Raw genomic sequence first — 22,410 nt, forward strand, 5'->3', positions numbered from 1 at the left:
TCAACCAGGCCACTCTCATTCGGAGAACTGCTGATGAAAAAGTAGTTCTTGTGGTCTGGTTGTTTTTCATCATACCTGAAGTGATGAAGATCATAAGTGAAGAAGTCAAGGGCGTGCAACAGTTTGGAGAGCTATTTCAGGAGCTATTCTTCTGCCCTTTTCAATGAGTCAGGTCAGAATTTTCCGGCTGTTCTCTCCACCTACTACAAATCCGTGAGACCCTGGCAAAGCCCTTTCACTGGTAAATGCTTCCTTTGTTTAATTATAGACACATGGCATGATAGTTAGACTTGGATTTGGTATATCAGAATTACTCTATAAGAGCCTGAGAACACGATATTGTAAGTGACTCTTTGAGATGGAGACAGAGTTAAGATAGGAACTCTGATAATTTGGAATTTAAAACATTCTTAGATTTCACTCTTTTCCATCGTTTCAACCAAACTTTCACGTCTCACTCCCACCTTTCTGCCTTCATCCTGAAAGGATCGGTTGTTGCAGTGGATGTCATAGGACGGTGTACCATCCAGGGCTGGGGAACTCATTCCCCAGTTGCTGAGAGTGTTGGTGGTGACAACTGTCAGCCGAGTCCCTCTGCAAGCATCACCCTCATTCACAGTCGTGCCCCTTTCTTGAAGATGGACTTTCCGATAATCACAGTATTCTACTAGTTTCCAGGACTGGAGTCCTGGCCCAGCTCCAGTTTAGAGTGTATCTATTAAACTCATGAACATGCCTGGTGGTCATTTTCTTTTTTAAAAAAATATTTTATTTATTTATTTATATTTAGAGGGGAAGGAGAGAGGGAGAGAAACATCAATGTATAGTTGCCTTTCGTGTGTCCCCTGCTGGGAAATGGCCTGCAGGGAACCGGCCTGTGCCCTGACTGGGAATCGAACCTCGATCCTCTGGTTCGCAGGCTTGTGCTCAATCCACTGAGCTACACCAGCCAGGGCTTCATTTTCTTGGACCCTGAATGTATAGTTTCATGGACATATTTGGTAGTGGCAGAACATATTGGTGCTTTGGCCTTTAGGGCAAGAACTAGAAGGAGAACATCCAAGAGTCATGCCCAAGTGCAGCAGGCATGCCCTAACGATTTGGTGACCAGGGGATCAACCTCTCAGTAGTGAGGGTTTGGTTCACCCCACTACTAATTCACTACCAGAGGGGATAACTGAGGAAGTGGGGCATCTACAATGGTTGTAGGGAAGGGGATGATGGCATTCATCTGTGGCATTGAGACCACCTGCAGTGGCAGGGCTAAAGTTTGTCCGTTCACCTACTTCTACCAGTTTTTCTAGAAAAAGAGGCCAGACAGAATTCCGACAGAGCTAGACCCAGAATTTATTGTGTGACAAGTGGATCTGAATGTCACAAGCAATGGACTGGTGTGGATGCTGCAATGTGTCACGCAGATCCCTTTTGCGTGTCTGAGCTGGCAGCACCCAAGCTGTTGGAAATGTTGGTGGCTGACTGTTCACTGCTGAGTCAACATCTCAGGAATTCCCTTCAGTTCAAAAGTGCAGCCTTGTCCAAAGTCACGTACAGCTCTCTCAGGCAGCTAGTTTCTGAAGTTTGGTCAATAAGGGAAGGGATAAAGGTTAAACTTTCTTGCCTTAGGGAAAATAACTCTGAAATGTGGCCTAACTTAATATATGTGTTAATATATGTAAAACATGTAGAACAGTTTCAGGCACATAGTAAATGTTATGAAAAACCACCTATTATTATTGTAACTAAATTTCACACCCCTTAAATAAATCTTAGTTAAATTATTTCACGTGTGTCTCCTCAAATAGCAAGTTTTTTTCACTGTTTTCCATTTTTTTTAATGTCCTGGCAAACAACTAGTTTTTTTAAAAATTTTTTTCTTTTAGATTTTTATTTGTCTTTAGAGGGGAATGGAAGGAGAGAGGGAGAGAAATATCAATATATGGTTGCCTCTCATGTGTCCCCTGCTGGGAACTGGCCTGCAACCCAGGCATGTGTCCTGACTGGGAATGGAACCGCGATCCTTTGGTTCCCAGGCCTGCACTCAATCCACTGAGTTATGCCAGCCAGGGCACAACAAGTTCTTAATGAATGCTTTGAGTGCATGTATGAATTAAGCAAATGAGTGAATAAATGCATCCGGCCTCAACAGGACTGAGAAGCAGTTGTCAAGACCGATGGTACATAATTCTGGAGGAAAGAGACCAGACACACCCGACTTCTTGCATTTACGACATGACAATTTACTTCACTTCTCAGAGTGGATATTGTCCTGTAACTTGTTTTTCAGGAGGATATTGGATCAGAAAAAAAGAAAATGAGCACAAAAATCATTTCAATATTGACTGGGTACCTATGGGAATTTTTGACTTTTAGGAAGAATTGGTTCACAGGTGGTGTCTAACCATGGTTCTCAGAATGGATAGTGTATTTCTTTAGCTCTTCAGGAAGAAGAACCGCATTTATTTATTGCGATTGACCAAAAGACAGGAAAACAACAATGCACAGCAAGAATTCTAACATTAGTTCTCTTGATTATCTGACATACCTTAACGACATACATTTAAAAATGTTTTTTTTTAAAAAAACTACCAAATGCCACCCTGGCTGGTGTAGCTCCATGGATTGAGCGTGGGCCTGCGAACCACATGATCGCGGTTCGATTCCCAGTCAGGGCACATGCCTGGGTTGCAGGCCAGTTACCAGCAGAGGACTCACGAGAGGCAACCATACATTGATATTTCTCTCCTTCTCTCCTTCCCTTCCCCTCTAAAGATAAATAAATAAAATCTTTTAAAAAACCTATCAAATACCTAATTTTAGTATCCAGAAGTCTGTTTTAGATTGATAAGGGCCTTTTTGTAACTGTGAGTAACTTGGAGGGTAAAACCTGGCGGGTGTGGGACTAGGGTGGGGAAGAGAACCCAATGCATCCACCCCACAGCTCTTCTTCCAAACAAACACCTGAAGGCAGGCAGTGGGGACCTGAGTGATACAACCCAACTTTAAGTCTTTTTGGTTTGGCAAACGAATAACTTTATGACATAAACAAACATAATAAAGACCCTGTAGCTGAAGCCACTGGCTTCTCCTTAATTTCTTGGTTTCTTTCTGAATCTGGGAGATCACATCAGGCCTTTCAGAGAGACGGGATCCAGTCTGAACTATTTCCTCTGCTCAGTTGGTTCTAAATACTTCCTCCTCTTGTGCAGAAGAGTCAACCAAAGGGTATTAACCTTCTGCTTGCAAACCTCCATTTCAGACTATTTCTAGGGAACTCCTCCTGAATCAGTTATTAAAAGAAAAATGATGCCAGATATAAGATTCGTGGCTGTTAATTTTATATAGCTGCTACAAGTTCTCTTGTTACCAATTCTGGGTGATGCTTTTACTCTCTGCATTAGACAAGCAGCAGAAAAACCGAAATCCTGATACCCCCACTTCTCTCTTCCTTACATCTAGCCGCAAAGCTGCTTCATTTTTCCTTGTAATGACTCTTGAACAAATTGTTATCATTACATTTAATACAAATTGTCTTTTCTCTAGTTTAGACTCTTCAGGACCTCAACATGTGACTGTGTTTGGAGACAGGGTCTTTAAAGAGATAATGAAGTTGAAGTGAGGTCATTAGGGTAGGCCCTAATTGGCTGTAAATTGGTGTCCTTATAAGAAGAGATTTGGGCCCAAACTGTGCAGAGGGAAGGCAGTGTGAAGAAGGAGGGAGAGGGCAGCCATCACCAGCCAAGGCAGGAGGTCTCAGAAGAGACAACCCTGCCTACACCTCGATCTCACGTTTCCAGCACACCGGAACTGTGAGGAGATTAATTCCTGCTGTTTAAGCCATTCAGTCTGTGACTCGTACTTTGTTAAGGGATTTGTACTTTGTTAAGGCAGCCTGAGCAGGCTAATATAATATACCAAAGTAACAGGTCTTTTTGCCAGTCAGGTGCTTTTAGTTTTTGATTTCAATGGTATTGAAAGAAAACCTAACTTCATTATCTGCACATTGATTATTTAAAATAATTTTGGTGGTAGAAATTTATGTGATTTTGGCAAATATCTTGAAAGGAGCTCAAAGAGTGATTCTACTTGATATTGTAATAACCAAATCTTCTCAATTCCTATCTACTTATTGATAGAAGAATGTTTTCTGAGTTTACATCTATAGAAAAAAATAGAAAATAATACTTAATCTTCTAATTCTAGCAAAAAACAATACTTACCTACAACTAACTTAAGAGTCATCTCACTAAGGAATAGTATTATATTATGTTTAACAGTTTTAGAAATTTTGAAAACATTTTTAATATTGCTTTGATTATTGTGCACTATTATTTGTAGAGTCAACTTAATTTAAGAAATTAATGTAGGCTTATGATCACAGAAAATTTAAAAATTTTTTAATTTTAATTTATAATTTTGTTTCTACTGTAGAGAAGAAATGTTAATAAAAATTGTCAAGCTAATATATACAATAGCATTATGCATAAATTTACATAAACACATAACAGAAGGTAAAAGTTTAAAATACACGACAGAAGGTAAAATTTAGTGTAAACCTAGGCTTTAAGAAGATACAGAAAAAAAGCAAAACACCGAGAAATTTGAAGACCTCATTTCAGTGTTTTCTCAATACATTTCGATGTTAAATTACTATGCTATTTAAATTCCATTGAAAACATTTAACAAAGTAATATAATCATTTTATTTTAAAAGATCAGTATTCACTACACCCTGGAACTTAACTTTATTTACAACTTTTTATCATTAGGGTGGAAATTTTGGATGGTAATTTAAAATTATGGCAGAGGGTGTAATCTTACAAAATTCTCTTAGATATACAGCAAGTAAAAAGGTTTGAAGAAACTGGCTTAGATTTGATAACTAAAAATGGAATTGCAGCTTCATAAAATACTCTTAGTTTCAACTTTACAAAATAATGCCAGACTGAACTCACATATATCAGCATGTTGCAGTGAGTTTTTTCCCATATCTTCACAAACATTCTCTTTTTTTGACTAATATGGATGGGTATACATGAGTGTCTTATTGTGCTTTTAGTTTGCATTTCTCTAATTACTAGTTAGGTCGAGCATGTTTTCATGTGTTTATCGCCCATATGAGTTTCCTTTACTGTAGCGTGCCTAGTCAAACTTTTGCCCCTATTTTTTGAGTTGTTTGTGTTGTTGTTTTTTAATTGCTTTGAAGGAATTCTCAATATGCTCTCAATATTCTGGTCATTAACTCTTTGAGTTATAAGTGTAGAGGATATTTTCTTCCAGTTCATGACTTGTATTTTTATTTTCTCCATAGAAGTGATATGTGATAAATACAAGTTTCAGTCATTTCTTTTGCATCTTATTTAAGAACTCTTTCCTTACATCCAAGTCATACAAATTGTATTCTCTTCTAAAAGTTTCCCTTTCACATTTTGTTACAGAACAGACCTGGGGCGGGGGGTGGCGAATGATATACTATTACTGAATGGGCCCACCCTTGTGCTCTGGGTCCTCTCCCCTGTACTAGGTTTGCCTTGCACACCACCAGGGAAAGCCGTCGTGTCTCAATGCCAGAGATTGGTGAAAAGGAAAAGGACTATTTATTTAAAAAGTTATACAGACTTAGAGTAATGACTTAATATCTTCATTAAAAGTACTAAAGTCCTTTAGAATACCCACAAACACACAATCCCTCCTTCTCCCCTTTGCCCAATCTTGGGTACTGTATCTCAGGAAAAGAAGTAGAGGTTTGTGGTTCAGGCAGGCCCTCGGTTCCGGCACCATCAACTGTGTCACTGCCACAATCTCCAGTTAATCCAAAAACCACGTGGCAACTTCTCGTGGCCCATCAGCAAAAATCCTTTCACCCCTTTTCTCCCGGGCCAAGTCTCTCCTGCTTCCTAAACCACATGGCAAGAAGGACCCACCCGAAAGCTGCATGGTCCCAACTTTCGCCCAAACCGAGTGGCTGCTGCACCTGGGTTTAAATCCCAGCACTAACCCTCCTCTGCAGCCCCATTTCCGACTCCTCCCACAATCAGTTACACCTGCCAGCGTTCCTGTATTCTTCCAGCTTTACTGGGCTGCCACCGTAAGTCAGACAGTTGTGGCCCTGTGGTATAAGACCTCACCATCTTCAAGCTCTCACGCAGGCGCTGTACCCAGAGGGAGTTGCCTCCCAGGCACAACTTGGGTGGAAGTCACTTCCATCCACCTGGTTCAAAGCATGACCACAGCTATTTAATATATCTATGAAACCAGGTAAAGGTTATAGGTATGTTAAATGATCATTCTAGGGGTCAGCTGTAAAACTGTTGCTATTCAAAACAGCTCTGCATGGCTCTGCTCCATGTGTCCCATATATATAAATATATATACATATTTATTTATTTTTTCCCTAATATTTCCTGGACACCCTGAGTTCTGGACCCCATTACAAATCTCCATTCACCCCCCACCTTGGCTGCACCCTGTTACAATTTAACACTTCACCTGAAATTGATTTTTATGCTTGATATATATGAATGTAATTTAACTTCTTTTTTTTTGTGCCATGGAGGTAAATAACTATTATAGCACCAATTATTGAAAATACCATCTTTTACCCATTTGTTTAGAGGTCTAACTGTGGTAAGTCAACTTTCCATATACGTGTAGGTATGTATCTGGGTTCTCTATTAGTTCATAGACTAACTTGCCTCTTTCTACGTGGCAAGACAAATGTTTCTGACATTGTTTCTGCAGACTTCTGGTTCCACAGTGATGTTCTCTGTGCTGCCTTATATGCCTTTCAAGGCAGCATGGTGAACACAGTCCCTGTATTTAGTTTTATATTTTGGTTCTGCTGCATAACTTGGTGGCTTCGGGCAGGTTACTTAATGTCTACGTGGCAGACATTAATAAATAAAGAGTTCATCAAACCCACTTCCTCTTAGGCACACCTTTCCATCACACTTCCCAGCCCCTCTTGTAATTAATTGGATGGGGCCATATGACTGAGTTCTACAATATGCAGACAAAGTCATGTCCATCACTTTCCCACCTGCCTCCAAGTTACCTCTGTGATCCTCCAGTCCCTTTCCTTTATCTTTGGCAGATGCAGAGGATCCAGTGGAGAGCTGTGAGTCCCAAGTCAATTGCAGAGTATAGGCAGGAGTCAGGGGTTTTGAATATCTGCACGATACTCCTCTCAGCTCATCACCACGTACCCTTCCCTCAGATGCTGCCAATAGTCCTTGGACTCTTATACTTGTCACTTGTTTAAAGCAATATAGATCATTGAAAACTGAATGTAATAGACTTGAGATTTTTATACTTGTACATCCTTCCACTATGCAAATGGAAGAACTGTCCATAGTGCAACATGAAGCTGACCCCAATTAGGATATAGATCATTGGAGAAACAGATTCAGGAGATTGAATCCATTCCTATAAAATACTATCTTTCTACTAACAAGAGGAAACTAGGATGTTTCGTTATTCCAGGAGGCTCTCATGTACTCTGGTTGACATAACAGATCACTCCCTACTGAAGTAGCTAGAGCACAGATCACACCTTTGTGTGTGTGTTTTTTGAAGGTACATGAAAAAGTAACTACACCAATTGCATAAGAAAAGCTTGAAAGGTGCCAGGACTGAAACGCATGTGTTAAACATTTGGACTTATTATTCTAAGGACAGCCATGCTCCAGTGCATAGGAAATCTTGTCAATTCTGTGGTTTCTTCCTTTTTCCTATCCGATAAAGAAACACATTAAGAATTGTTCTTTGAACTTAGAGGCAAATGTTTCTGACATTGTTTCTGCAGACTTTTGGTTCCACAGTGATGTTCTCTGTGCTGCCTTATATGCCTTTCAAGGCAGCATGGTGAACACAGTCCCTGTATTTAGTTTTATATTTTGGTTCTGCTGCATAACTTGGTGGCTTCGGGCAGGTTACTTAACGTCTCTGTGCTTGGTAATGTACCTACGAAACATAGTTGGCAGTAGTTTCATTTCATAGGGCTCTCGTGAGGAATGAGAACTTACGTAAAGCATCTAGAGCAGCGTTGGCCAGTTAGCAAGTCTCATTAAATGTGTGCTAGGTGGGGAGAGGAATCTCAGCTCATGACCAAAAATATAAGATAGGTAATAAAAGATAAAACATTCAGTTTGATAAATAACAAGGAAATTAGAGGTGTTGTTCAAACAGAATGTTCTGATAAAAATAAATACGTATACTGATCTCACAATTCGATATATTTGCATTTGGTCATTAAAAAACTATAGATAAAGCCTTTACATATGAGGTCTTTTTTATTTTTAAAGGTTGCCAAAGAAGCTTTATAGGAAGGCATTATGATGTCTTCCTATAAAATGTATTTTTGTATTTTGAAAAATTATGAAGCAAAGCACTCAAAGAAGACAGATGTTTTGTCATTTCCCCTCAAATGCCGTCAAATATATTTTAAGGCGATCTTGAATAAACACAGAAAAGACAAAGAGGACAAAAGAATTAAAAATATATGATGCTTTATTGTCAAAAATAGACAAACTTTAATTTCCTTTCACAGAAATATTAACTTAAGAGTCTCCATAAGCCATCATCACCACTTTGTGAGCACAACAGACGAAAGTCAAGGACAACTGTTCAGAGGACAACGGACAACAGGTTGACAACCATGCCAGAGAAGCCTGGCCCTCAGAATCATAGGCACCTCTAGAGGCTTAACTAAGAATAGACATGCAAAACAGGGTTGACATGCACTGGCCCAGGCCTAGAGATGGCTTTATGATTTAAATAGGGAAGCTTTAGGTCACTCATGGGATCAGTAACAGGATCGACCTGCTTCTGAGTTACGCCAGGATGAAGCCATCTGCCCCTACCGCCCTCACGTCTGTCAAACGGAGCTAATAGCTTGGGTGGCCAATCTGAGTAAGCTCCTTATCCATGACCTAGAGTAAGGATGTTAAGGTCTTGCAGAAATGAACACTGTAGTGTGAAGGCTACATCCTCTCATTGGCTTAAAAAAGGATAACGATCTAGGTAGCAGGGGCAAGAAAAAATTAAGGCCTTTATTGTTCCCGAGGGACAGGCTTGCAAGGCTGAAGAAAGCTGGGTGGGTGAACTGGTTGACTAGGTTCTCATTCTCTAGTCTGTAGTAACGGACACATCTTAATAGTGAAAAATAGTATTCTTCAGCTATCTCCTTTGAAGATCTGAGTAAAGGAGAGATACCTGAGAGATCCCGGGAGAGGCTGGGGATGAGATAACACTGAGTAGTCAGAAGGCTCATCTGAGATTAGTAGAAAGAGGCTAGATCATCAGAAAGTGACGAGATCTGAGAACTCATGTCCTATTCTGGTAGGTATTCACATAATAGAAGAGTAATCAACTATAAGTAAAATAACAGTTCAACACTTTCCTTTTTTTTCTAGTTTAAAGATATCATTCAATACTTGAGAATTAGAAAAACTGAGCTTGCATTATACCATAAAGTTATTTAAAACAATATTGTGGTTACTCAAATGGCAGCTCAAAATTTTGCCACCTCTTTAGAACAGAAAAGCAGAGAGAATACAAGAAAACAGTGGAGCATTCTGTTCTCCTGGTGACATTTCTATTCACTCTCACATGGGGTTTAGTTTTAATCATGCTCACCCACTTAATTCTATCCTCTTGTAAAAGAACTCTTCAAATTAAAATAGAGGCAGGAAATTGGTGGTTTAGGCTTCTGGAAGTTTTGATGGACTAAGCATCACTCATTGTGATTGATGGGATCAATCTGAAAACTTACAGACAAAAAGCCATATAAAATAAAACTAAGCAAAGTTGGTTTACTAGTGCATTAGCAAGACCATATGGAAAACTTTGTGGAGTCAAATATACAAAACAAAAGTGTATTGCTCCCTTCCCTTCCTTATTCCATGCCATTCCAATTTGTAAAGAAAAAAAAAGGGATAGAATGCAGACACTGGGGTCATTTCTCAAAAGCCACAAAACAACAGGTTGCTGTGACTATGAAATACAGAAGATGAACTTGATTTGGGTTTCTGTTGAGAACAGGCAGGGCAAACTACAATGACCGTAACTGGGCAACTGCAGAGTTTTATTACCCAATCAGAAAGGGACCTTTTTAAATGTTTCCCTTCAGCACTCTTCAATGACTGTTGTTCCAATCAAGGAGTAAAGCTTTTTCTTAACAAGTCGAAACCCTGAGCTCAGGATCATGGTTCGTCTGAGGCTGGATGAGAAGCGACTTCGACTAAAGAAAAAGTCCCTGAAGCTGGTCCACGAGCAGTTCTCCTGCTTAAACACCAGTGTCAGCTCAAAAGTAGGCACCACACTGGAGTCACACACTATCTTATCCAGCTTTATACATCCATTTCCAACTTCCATGATCACGTGCATAACACAGCCTCGCAGGCCGCACGGCTCCGTGGAGGAGAGGCGAAGGACATCTTGAGCAATTCTCTGGGTCAGTTTCTCAGGGACAAGGACTTTTGAACAACCCAGTTTGGTTTGCTTGGATCGGGACAGGCAGTTCTCCAGCATTTTAACCAAACTCTGGCAAGTGGTTTCCTCAAATATCACCTCGCTGAGGTTGGGTTCAGGGACAACATAGTCCCAGTAGTCGAAATCTGTAGAAAATAGAAGTTTCAAATTAAAAGAAATCCAGGAGCAGGAAAACCACACCAAGCTAGAAACACTGGTTATGTTTATCTACCACATCTACCTGTTTCTATTATTTCTTTGGGAGTCAGCTGATCTCACTCTGCTGTGAACTAGCGGGGTAATAGAGTAAACCATTTGATGTCTCATTTTGATAAATGGGGTGGATAGGCTATAACCATTTTTCTTTAATTTATCTGTACACACACACACACACACACACAATTTGAAGACTATGTATCAAAAATCTCTATGGTTATCCTAGATTATCAGTGATTTCCTTTCATTTCTTGCTCCCTTACAGGCTTATGAAGATTTTCTATTTGTTTTACAGAGAACATGTATTACTTTTGGAATAAAAATGGTATATATACATATATATGTATATATTTTTTAAACTAAGGAACTGTTACCTTCTAACTCTAAGAATATACACGTCAGCCCTGACTGGTGTGGCTCAGTGGGTTGGGCATCATCCCATAAACTGAAAGGTCACCGGTTCAATTCTCCATCCGAGCACATGCCTGGGTTGTGGGCCAGGTCCTGAGTTGGGGGTGGGAAAGAGGCAACCAACTGATGTTTCTCTCCCTCTCTTTCTCCCTCCCTTCCCCTCTCCCTACAAAGTAAATAAATAAAAGCTTTAAAAAAAGAACATATGAGTTTATTGCTGTAAAATACCCAATTTTTGCTACTGTTCTTAAGTGATAAACTTGAATCTGAGAAGCTCTATTAAATATCTATTACATTTGTTTCTTTCTTTAAAAGTCTTTATTGGAATTGGCCTGTAATTTCCAATTTTAGCTTTAACCTCTTTGATTAAAAATTGCTCAAAGAAGACCTTTGAGGTCTACCAGGATATTTATAACTAGCTGGGTAGTTTTCCACAGCCAAGCAAAACAAAATAGTCTTAGGAAAACAAAATTAGATTTGCGCAAAGGAAAAGAGACAGGTCTGCATTTGGTCACCCACCTTCCAAATTAATCCTACCACTTGGCAAGGCGCCACACCCATAGTCAACCGAGCAGGGTGCAGGCAGAGGTCCTGTAGCTCCTTCCTCCCTTAAGCTACTTCACCCTCCTTGGCTATTGTGGTTTCCTCTCTCCACATCACGTATTCACTTAGATCATTGTGTGTGTGTGTGTGTTTAAAATAACTAAATAAAGGGAATGAATTCCAAATTATGAGGCTCCATATGTAGAAGATAAAGAATTTTAAAGAGTTGGCCTATAAAATTAGATCATTAACCACTTTGCCTTCTAAATGAGGAAGGCCCAAATATCTTCAGCGATTTGTCTCTGTCCACACAACTCCTCAGTGGCAGAGCAAGGTGTTAACTTAGAAACTGCTGCTTAAAATTGTAAATGACAGTGTGTCCCGCATCACTTCTGTTTTAAAATTCCCCTCTGACATTAAAAAAGGAATAATGGGTATATCCTCAAATAGAATACTACACAGCAATAAAAACGAAACACACAGATATACGCAACACCATGGACTAATCTCAAAATAACTAAGCTGCAGGGAAGAATTCAGCTACAAAAGAGTACCTATTATGATTCCATTTACACGAAAATCTAGAGGCAAAAGTAAACAGGGAGAAGGAGGGTGGGGAGTTGTTGATGGGCAATAGGTACATGGGAATTTGGTGGGAAGGGTTCATGGCAATGATTACAAGGGTGATTACGTTTGTTAAAACACACATAACTGTATACTTAAAATTCACCAAAACTTAAAACTATGTAGGGTAAGGAAGTTGCACAACTTTTCATCCTGAAGAATCTATTAGAAGACTAGACTTATACAGCCCTCGGTTGTTTTTTTGTTGTTGTATTTTTTTTGTGCCACTTTTGTTTCTCACCATCATGAATAGAATATGCTAGAAAGTTTGGAAAGCAGTTTCCTCAGGTGGGTTTTCTGACACCTCCAGTGAGTAAAGTGGTGACTCCGCACACCCGACCATCCACCGGATCGGATCTATGGAGGGGCTGCAACCCTCGGAGGGGAGAGAGGCGGGCGGCTGGGAAACTCACCATTTAGCAGGTTCCTCGGGTAGAAGCCAGGGTCTACAAACTCTGTAATGCTGCCCGGGTTCTTACTGCTCAAACTGCCAGTTGCAACCATGGTCAACCGCTCCGTTTTCCTCGCGGGGCAGAACGACCTGGGGCGCTGGAAAAAGTAGGCAATAAGAACAGACTTGAAAGAGCCGCAAGACGTGAAGAGGATCCTAAAATGCCCCGTGTACCTCGAGCGAACTAGCCGAGAACTCAGTTTCCAAAGGGAAGCAACCAGTCCCTGTAACTCATGTCGGCAGTCTCGCGAGCGGAGACGCCAACTAAGCCAGGACCTGAAACTCATTGAAAGTTAGAAAAATTTGGAGCGGACTTGCCCCGCGGAGCTCACCACCGACCCCTCTGACCCCCTCCCACCGTGGATCGGGCATCGGATGCCCCAGCCACCGTTCACTCCGTATCCTGTCCGCTGTCTCTCACCTGCCCGGAGTTCTCTGAGGCCGACGCGCTAGCAATGCAGAGGGGTAAAATGAGGCAGGCACTCTCCTCCGAGCCCCCTCCCTCGGGAGCTCTCAGACTTGCAGACTGCACCAGTGACCCACAACCTGGGTACCGCACCGACCCACCTGGCACCCGCCCGACTGAACTGCACGGCCTCTACGGCAGCGAGCATTTTATAGGCCCAGCCTTAGCACTCCGCCGGCCCGCCCCGCCTACCTGCCCGCGCGTCCCCGCCCCTGCGCGCCGCCCTTCCCCTGCTGGGGTTGCATTTCAAACCCGACTGTTCACGCCACCCTTGAGGTCGTGGTTGTCGCACTGTGGATATCTGAGGTTTCCCGGGGGGGTCAGGGGCCACTGTGACCGCAATTCCGAGAGTACGACTCGCCCAAAACTGACCGCTCTCCTCTGCCACCAACTTGAATCCTTCGGTGCGACCCCTCCCCTAGCGCGCGCGCGCATTCACGCTACTGGTTCCCTTGTTGCGTTTCTGCCCGGGGCAGCGGGAAGTTTCTGCCCTTTGTCTATTGCTATGGCCTGAGGCGTTTCTGTGTCACGTTGAACTCTTTGCTTAACTCTGTGTCTGTGTTCAATGAGCATCATTTGCACTTAGCTCTGGCTTCTAGCCAAGTCAACTTTACCCCAGGCCCCTGGGTTTTTGTGTCCTTCGCTCCAGAACGCGGTCAGATCTAGCTTTCCTTTCCGGCAGCGAAGGCTCCCCAACATTTTCGTCTACCCGCTGCACTCCCGGGCTCTCGGCACTCTTCGTGCTGTTTTCATCTATGACTAATGCGTTTTCTCCGCGAGAAGGGTGAGCCTGGTACTCTTCTGATTAGACCTGGCTCCTGAGCGCGGGGAGATTGAATGAAGTGGAGTTTGCCAAAAAACTAAACAAAACCATTAGTGGGATGTTAGCTGCCGCTTCCACCCGCCTGGTCGCAGGGAGCAAATGGCATTCCCGGAGGCAGAAGTTCCCGGCGAACCCTGCCGGGGAAGGGCGGGGGGCCGGGGGGGTGCGGATTTGGGCTTGTGCGTTCTTGAGGGGGGGTTGGGCAACGAAGATAGTTTTATATCCCCTTGGGGATGGATACTCCTGTGAGGCCTGATGCGCAGTCCTGAACTTGAGCGCTCAAAGGAACAGAGGAACCAGGGAAAGAGCCCACAGGCAAGAAGCCAAACGTGTTTTCTTCCAAAATTTCTAAGCCACCCTTATCCCACGTTGCTGTGCCAGTGGGAGAAGGTCTGTTCAGAGTAGCCATTCCCCCAAACCGTAATGGGTCTAGGGAAGGGAAGGGCGGGGATGCCTGGAGGGAGAGACTGTTTCAAGACGCAGGAAGTTTTAGTGTTGGCTCCCAGTCATCTAGGATTACTTTGTCACTGGTACAAGGATCTGCAGGTTAGGACCTTGAAAGGCAGTTTCAGCTGTCCAGGCTAAAAACTCAGTAAGAAAAACAACAGAAGGGATAAGGAGAGTGTGATAAACAGTTCAGTGGGAGGACATTTGGAGGCAGAGCAGCAGAAATTAAAGCCAGCTTCACAGTCCATTTTTAACTCCCCTCAGGCAGCTGTACTGCCTGAAGGTCAGGCAAGCCAAGGAAGGAGAGGCTGATAGGCTAGTCTTTGAAAGATTTCTACTTCCATTTCAATAGTAAAAAGGTGGAAAATACAAAAACCCCATCTAAGCCGATTAAGAACAGTTTTCCTTGCTGGTGAGTTCAGGACCAATAGATACGTGCCTCTGGTCAGATCTCAGGTGTCAGCTGCCTGGCAGTGGGAATCCTGGTGGGTGAGTGCAGGCAGAGCCTCTTTTCCTTGCGGGGGGCGGGCGGCAGTATTAATGACACTGCCTGTTACCTGCCTCCAAGGAGAGTTATTAGGATTAATAATTTAGGATTAATGAGTGGTCCGAACATGTACGGTGAAATAAAGAAATTGCCCATTTCAATTTCCTTAGGGTATTTAAGCATAACTCATAAATTAAGCATTCCCGAAGGGCTAGAAAGATAATCAGACCTTTAGAAAGTAGCAGTTACTCTCAGCTCACCTAACTAAAATTTTGCAAAGCCCTTTGGGGTTTCACTGCAAAAAGTAACTTACCTATATTACAAAAGACTTTAAATACTTCATTCTTTGCTGAATGAGCCTTGCTCTCAGGAATTACAGGGCATAAGACATGGTTGCTGAAGAACACATCTGAAACTATTAGTGGGAGTTGTCCTTTTTTATCTACTTAAAAGGATAAAAAAAATTCCATTTTGTTGCCACCAGTTTGTATCTTTGCAGTGTTATATTAACAAAGCTGATTTTCAAAAAGGAAGCATACAGCAGACTTAGGAGGGAAAATGAAGTGCCGTAATAGATAGCATTGTCATGAGATGACAGTTAGTCTCTTGGCTTTTTTAAATGATGTGGATACAATTAATTGTCAGGATGGACAGGGTAGGACAAAATTGCGGCTGAACTACAACCCAAAACAGACGGCTGACATCAAACCAGAGAGCCGACAGGGCGGGCTTTGCCAAAACGAATATCCGCATAGCAACCACCAAAGATACATTGCTGCATCGTTCAAAGGGGACCAATCCCCAGCTCCCACCAAGACAGCCAACCAGAATAAAACCGCACCATATTCCCTGCTTGGGAGAGAACAGCCCTACTCTGCAGACTGGGGAACCTTGCCCGGGTGCACAAACCACAATAAAGCTCTATACTGCCTAACTTTGTGACTGATTGGCATTTCTTCCTGGGTAGAGCCTAAGAGAACCTTTCATTAATTATTTATAACTAAAAGTTCATCACATTGGTGTGCTTCAGGTATTTATCAGGTGCAGCGATAACTACATTTCATTGCTATTTTATTATATCCTTTATAGTTAATACTTAAAAAATAGTTCACGAGGGTACTTCTTAGGAATAATAGTTGTATATGAAGAGAAAATCTAATTGATTAAATAATTTGATTGTCTCTAATATACTGATATAGCAAACTGCAAAGATCATAAGCATGCTTCCTTTTTTCTTACTATGATTTACTCGTTATTCTTCTTACAAAAATGAAACAGTAGCAAATGACAACAGTATATTCATCTGGTGTATATGCAAATATTTAAGTTCCAGGTTTCCTCATGTATAAATATAATATTCATAATATTATTGCTTACATCAAGTATAAATTCACAATCAAAGATATTTCAAAAAATTTAAAAATGGTGCTTTAATGTGTTATTATAGAAAATACTGGTGTCTTCTGTATGCATGATTTGGAGTGTTGAATATTTATCACATGTTTTACCAGCCTATTTTCTCTCTTTACCCAGTATGAGCCATTGTTCACGAGGTTGTATTAATACATTTACATTCAGTGCATTGCTTATTTCATTTCATAAACTATGACAACAAAGAAAAAATGACTTTCTTAATCTGTGCAGTGGATTCAGGGAAGATTTACAGGACATGGAATTTAATTTGTACAACATCTAAAGACCCTTCGCAAGCTCATAGGGTTGTTGTGAGGATTAAAATAGATTCTAATCAATGCCAAAATCTTCTTTTTAATTGTTGTTCAAGTCTCCATTCCCCTCCCCCCACCATTCTCCCCTTCCTTGCCCATCTTCACCCCCCCACCCTCTATCCTACCCTGCTTTGTCTTTGTCTATGTGTCCTTTATACATAAGCCTTGATGACCCCTCCCCTTCTTTCCTACATTATCCCCCTTCCCTGTCCCCTCTGATTTCTGTCAATTTGTTCTTGATTTCAATGTCTCTGGTTCTATTTTGCTTGCTTGTTTGTTTTGTTGATTAGGTTCCACTTATAGGTAAGATCATATGGTATTTGTATTCCACTGTTTGGCTTATTTCACTTAGTATAATGCTGTCCAGTTCCATCCAAGTTGTTGCAAAGGGTAGGAGTTCCTCCTTTCTGCTGTGTAGTATTCCATTGTGTAATGTACCACTGATTTTTGATCCACTCATTTATTGGTGGGCACTTAGGTTACTTCCATCACTTGGCTATTTTAAATTGTGCTGCTATGAACATTGGGGTGCATAGGTTCTTTTGGACTGGTGTTTCAGGGTTCTTAGGGTATGATCCCAGCAGTGGAATTACCAGGTCAAAAAGCAGTTCCATTTTTATTTTTCTGAGGCAATTACATTCTGTTTTCCAAAGTGGCTGTACCAGTCTGCATTCCCACAGTGCACTAGGGTTCTCGTTTCTCCACATCCTCTCCAATATTTGTTTGTTGATTTGTTTATCATGGCCATTCTGACCAGTGTGAATGGTATCTCACTGTGGTTTTAATTTGCATCTCTCTGATGGCTAGTGATTCTGAGCATCCTTTCATATTGTCTCTGGACCCTCTGTATGTCCTTGGAGAAGTGTCTGTCCAGGTCCTTTGCCCATTTTTTAATTGGATTATTTGTCTTTCTGGTGTGGGGTATATCAGTTCTTTATATACTTTGGAGATCAAACCATTGTCCGAGGTATCATTGGTAAATATATTTTCCCATACATTTGATTTCCTTTTCATTTTGGTAATATTTTCTTTAGGTGTGTAGAAGTTGTTTCTTTTTTTTAATTTGATGAAGTCCCATTTTATTCTTTCCTTTATATCCCTTGCTCTAGGGAACATATTGGTGAAAATATTGCTGTGTGGAATATTTGAAATTTGCTTGCCTATTTTCTCCACTAGGAGTTTTATGGTGTTGCCACTTATATTTAAGTTTTTTAAAATCCATTTTGAGATTATTTTTGTGTATGGTGTAAGTTGGTGGTCAAATTTCATTTTTTTTTGCATGTAGCTGCCCAGGTCTCCCAACACTATTTGGTGAAGAGGCCATTTTTACTCCATTTTGTACTTCTGCTCCCTTTGTTGAATATTAATTGACCATAGGGACTTGGGTTTACTTTTGGGCTCTCTATTTTGTTCCATTGATCTACGTGTCTGTTTTTAGGCCAGTACCAGACTGTTTTGATTACAGTGGCCTTGTAATACAGTTTGATGTCAGGTATTGTGATTCCTTCCTACTTTGTTCTTCTTTTTCAAAATTGCAGCTGCTATTCAGGGTCTTTTATGGTTCCATATAAATTTTTGAAGTATTTGTTCTACATCTGTGAAATATGCCATTGGTATTTTAACGGGGGTTGTGTTGAATCCAAGTATCTTTTTTAATAAACAAATCTGAGCTCTTTAAATGTATATTGTTGCTGGCTTTCCTTGGTTGTACTAAATTTGTGAATCTAGTGTTCATGTGAAGTCTTAGAACAGGGCCTGGTACATAGCAAGTGTTTAATGAGTGATAGTTATTATTATTGCTCTGAAATTATAGTTTTCTGGTTCAGTGCAGCAAGCACTAAAGGGACTAGGGGGGTTGTGTAAGTATTATTAAAGTAGAACGAACATTTTGGTCCTTCCTGTTTGCAGGAAATCTGGAAAGTATTTGCCACTGATTGGAAAAGACCTTTTATTCTAATGCATGAGTAACTGCATGGGAAAGCAGGTGAGAGATCTGCCAATATATGAGAATACTGTACATAAAGGTTTTTTTTTAAATGAAAAACACAGAGTTCTACACACTAACTTTTCTTTATTAATCTATGAAGTGGTTTTCTGGAAAAAAATGAAATTTATGGATATTTGAAATCACTGAGTATAGAACCACCTGAGTATTTCAAGATATGTAGGGTCCTCTGTTAATACGCTGGATGAGGTAGGCATTTTGTCATTATTTTTCTGTCTGAGGGTGCTCCAGCAAATGCAATTCCATTTAATAATTAATATGCAATATGAATCACTCTATAGAATGGTAAAAAATGTTTCCTTATGGTAACATAGAAACTTATTTAGTATAACACACAAAAAAGGCCCAATACAAAATAATATGTACTAGCTGCTGCGAAAAACTGAATCTTTCAGTAGCAGAAGGCATTGTCTTTTTAAATTCAAGCAGAGAAATGGTTACCATAGTGACTTATCGCTTAAAATAGTTGTATGATTTTTTTCTTTTTAAGAACAATGCTTTGTATTATCTTCTTATAAGGAAAGCTGGTATGTTTAAATATATATAGCCTCTCTTTTTTCTTGATTATTCAAAGATTTATAATTCAGATGCCCACATAAGAGAATGTCAGCCAGGAACATGGAATCAGTCCATACTGTATTTTTGAGAATGCATCTTAAAATCTTTGCAAATCCCAAATTTGAAAATGCCACCATAACATACCATTTCCCTGGAATTCTTATGTGTAAAAAGATCAGAAGAGAAATAAAGCTATATGTTCCTGTAGGTGCTGTTCCCTGCTTGGTCTCCCTATACCAGTCAAGTGTCCTATTATGGTGGATAACCTTTGCATAGCTTTTGTTACTCACCTTTGTGCCTGAGAAAACTATACATAAACCTGTGGTGTTGCACAAAAATAAAATTAAATCCCAGAATGTCAGTGTGAACTAGATAGAGGATCCTACAGAGTAATGTTTACAATGATCCCAATCCCCTTTCTGCAGATGTAAAGCATCTTAAGATTTAAAAAATCTGACAGTTACAAGTTCCTTTTTTTCCATATTCAAGGTATAGTAGTTAGATGTATATTCTGTGGAGCCTGGCTGCCTAGGTTTGTGTACCAGCAGTGACACTAGCTGTATAAACTCTAATAAGGTACTGAACATGTCTGTGCCTCCATCTCTACCTTTAAAATGGGAATTATAATAATATTAACTCATAAAGGGCTATTGTGGCAATTACATACAATACACTAAAAAATTTAGTGATGATTATAATTACAAATTTTGCTCTGATTTTGAAAATCACCAATGTTTTGGTGACATTTTTATGAAAAGGTATTTAGGGGAATGTTTACATGTATTTTAGGTTGTGTATAAAAGTGTATCTTCTACAACTCATTCATTGGTTGATCGCCATTCAGTAAGCATTTATTGAATATTGATTACCCATTAGGTCCTGAATAGAAGTGTTCTTGTCCCCAGGGAGATTGTGGTTTAGAAAGGAATGTAGACAAATTAATAAACTAGATTACAGTCCGTATGAGCAGGGAGATGCAGCACAATGATGGAAGCATGAATCTGTTTTGAAGAAAGGTTTATAGCCTTGCTTCTCAGTTTGTTTCCCTGACTAGTTTGTAAGAACTTCAGAACCTCAGTGCTCAACCTGACTGAAACCGTTTCTACTTTTTAAAAAAGATTCCTACGTGATTCATAATTTATGCAGTTAAAATGTGAGCAGCACCAATTTTTAAAGAGAATAAAGAAACAGACCATCTAAGCACTTGTAAAACTTCTTCTGGGCCAATTAATAAAGAATATTTATTGAGTTCCTACCATATGCAGAGCATGGTCTTGATGAAAGACGGGTTCCCAGCTGTGCTCTTGGCTGGTGGAGTCTCCACAGCTCCGGTCACACTCACCAGCCCTGATGAATTTAATCCATCCTGTGTGTTTCTTAGCCCTTCATGGCTATGTGGAAACAGTGCAGTTTTTTCTGAGAAGATGTATTATATAAAAATAAAATTATGCTGAATAATCTTGAGGCAATTTCAAAATGTAAACTGTTTTCCACCTTGATGAACTAGAAGCCAATTTTGTGACATCAGGAATGGGCTTACACTGTAAAATGTATTTAAAATGATTGGTCTGTGGAAGGCTGTATTTGGAAACAACAAATTTGGCAGGATGGGCATAATATAGAAAGACATATATCTTGTTACTTCCAAATTTATTGGAGAGAGTAAATACAGTTATGCAAGTATTCATCTCTTCTGCTATAATTATATCATAAAATATACTTTTACACATTGGCTTGGCTTTTTGAAATACTGCGTTGATAATTAAGAACTGGTTTTTGAGGCAATATATATTGTGGAGGAGGTTCTAAATCATAAATGGCTAAAGCAGCCTTCCAGGATATGTGAGTGTAGCTGAAAGCAAGCTGGAGCGCATTCAGTGTATGACACTGTTGCTGCATCATAGTTAAGCTGAGTAATAGGTAGTACTTAACGAACTAATTTATAGCTATACAAAATTCCCTTTGCAGTAGGTTTAGATGTCTGTATGCTAAACATAAACACCTCTGTCCGTGCAGAAGAGCAGCACACTTTCGTAGTTTGACTTCAGGCTCTAACTCAACCAGACTAGGCTACAAATCCTTGTGGGGGCCTCGAGTAAGCTCTGAGATCAAATCCGTTGTATCTGAGCTTCCTCATCTGTAATGCAGAAGAGTCAAAGGAACAATGTACATTGAGTTTCTGACAACATGAATCCTACATGTTAAGAGTTCAGTCAAGGGTGCCATCCTAAATACACATGGCTTATGTGAGTTTGTTCATGTGAATGCACACTCCCTTGCAGTAGATAATTCATCAGAGAAAGATTGCAGTAGATTTCCCTTTGTATGTAATGAATAATAAAGAGTTTGTAGCTAGAGTATTAGAAGACCTGGCTCCACATACAGCTTTTGTACTGACTTGACTTCTGACTTTGGAGAAGATGAGTCTCAGAACCACCTAGGAGTTTCTTTTCATCATACTTTCTTGATTATGCTATTACAGTTGTCCTAGTTTTTACTCCTTTGTCTCCCTCCACCCAGCAACCCCAATACCTCAGGCAATCCCTACACCACTGTTCGTGTCCGTGGGTCATGGGTGCTGCGGCTACTCTATTTCCTATACTGAATTTTATATCCCAGGGCTATTGTATAACTGCCTATTCCTACTTCTTAATTCCCTCACCTCTTCACCCATTCTCCTAAATCCCCCTTCCATCTGGCAACCATCAAAACGCTCTCCATATCCATAATTCTCTCTCTGTTTTTCTTGCTTGCTTGGCTTGTTTTTTAGATTCAATTGTTGATAGATACATATTTTTTGTCATTTTATTGTTCATAGTTTTGATCTTCTTATAAACAAGACCCTTTAACATGTCATTTAATAATGGTTTGGTGCCCTGGCTGGTGTAGCTCAGTGGATTGAGCGTGGGCCTGCGAACCACACGATTGAGGTTTGATTCCCAGTCAGGGCACATGCCTGGGTTGCAGGCCAGTTCCTGGCAGGGGACTCACGAGAGGCAACCATGCATTGCTACTTCTCTCCTTCTCTCCTTCCCTTCCTCTCTAAAGATAAACAAATAAAATCTTTAAAAAAAAGTTCATAGAAAAAAATTAAAAAAAAATAATGGTTTGGTGATGATGAACTCTTTTGGTTTCTCCTTGTTTGGGAAGCTCTTTATCTGCCCTTCAATTCTAAGTGATAGCTTT

General features: G+C 40.4%; 1 protein-coding gene across 1 annotated transcript; it reads right to left on the reverse strand.

The window, feature by feature from the left end:
- Positions 1–8,486: 8,486 nt before the first annotated feature.
- Positions 8,487–13,312, reverse strand: DDIT4L (DNA damage inducible transcript 4 like). The gene is made up of 3 exons (XM_037036259.1): positions 13,133–13,312; positions 12,674–12,809; positions 8,487–10,612 (listed from the first exon to the last, which is right to left on the reverse strand). The coding sequence occupies exons 2-3, from the start codon at positions 12,762–12,764 to the stop codon at positions 10,122–10,124; spliced, it is 582 nt and encodes a 193-aa protein (XP_036892154.1). The 5' UTR covers positions 12,765–12,809; positions 13,133–13,312; the 3' UTR covers positions 8,487–10,121.
- Positions 13,313–22,410: the final 9,098 nt, after the last annotated feature.

The sequence above is a fragment of the Sturnira hondurensis genome, unplaced genomic scaffold, assembly GCF_014824575.4.
Source record: "Sturnira hondurensis isolate 20B ecotype Veracruz unplaced genomic scaffold, ASM1482457v3 Scaffold0022707, whole genome shotgun sequence".
Lineage (NCBI taxonomy): Eukaryota > Metazoa > Chordata > Mammalia > Chiroptera > Phyllostomidae > Sturnira > Sturnira hondurensis.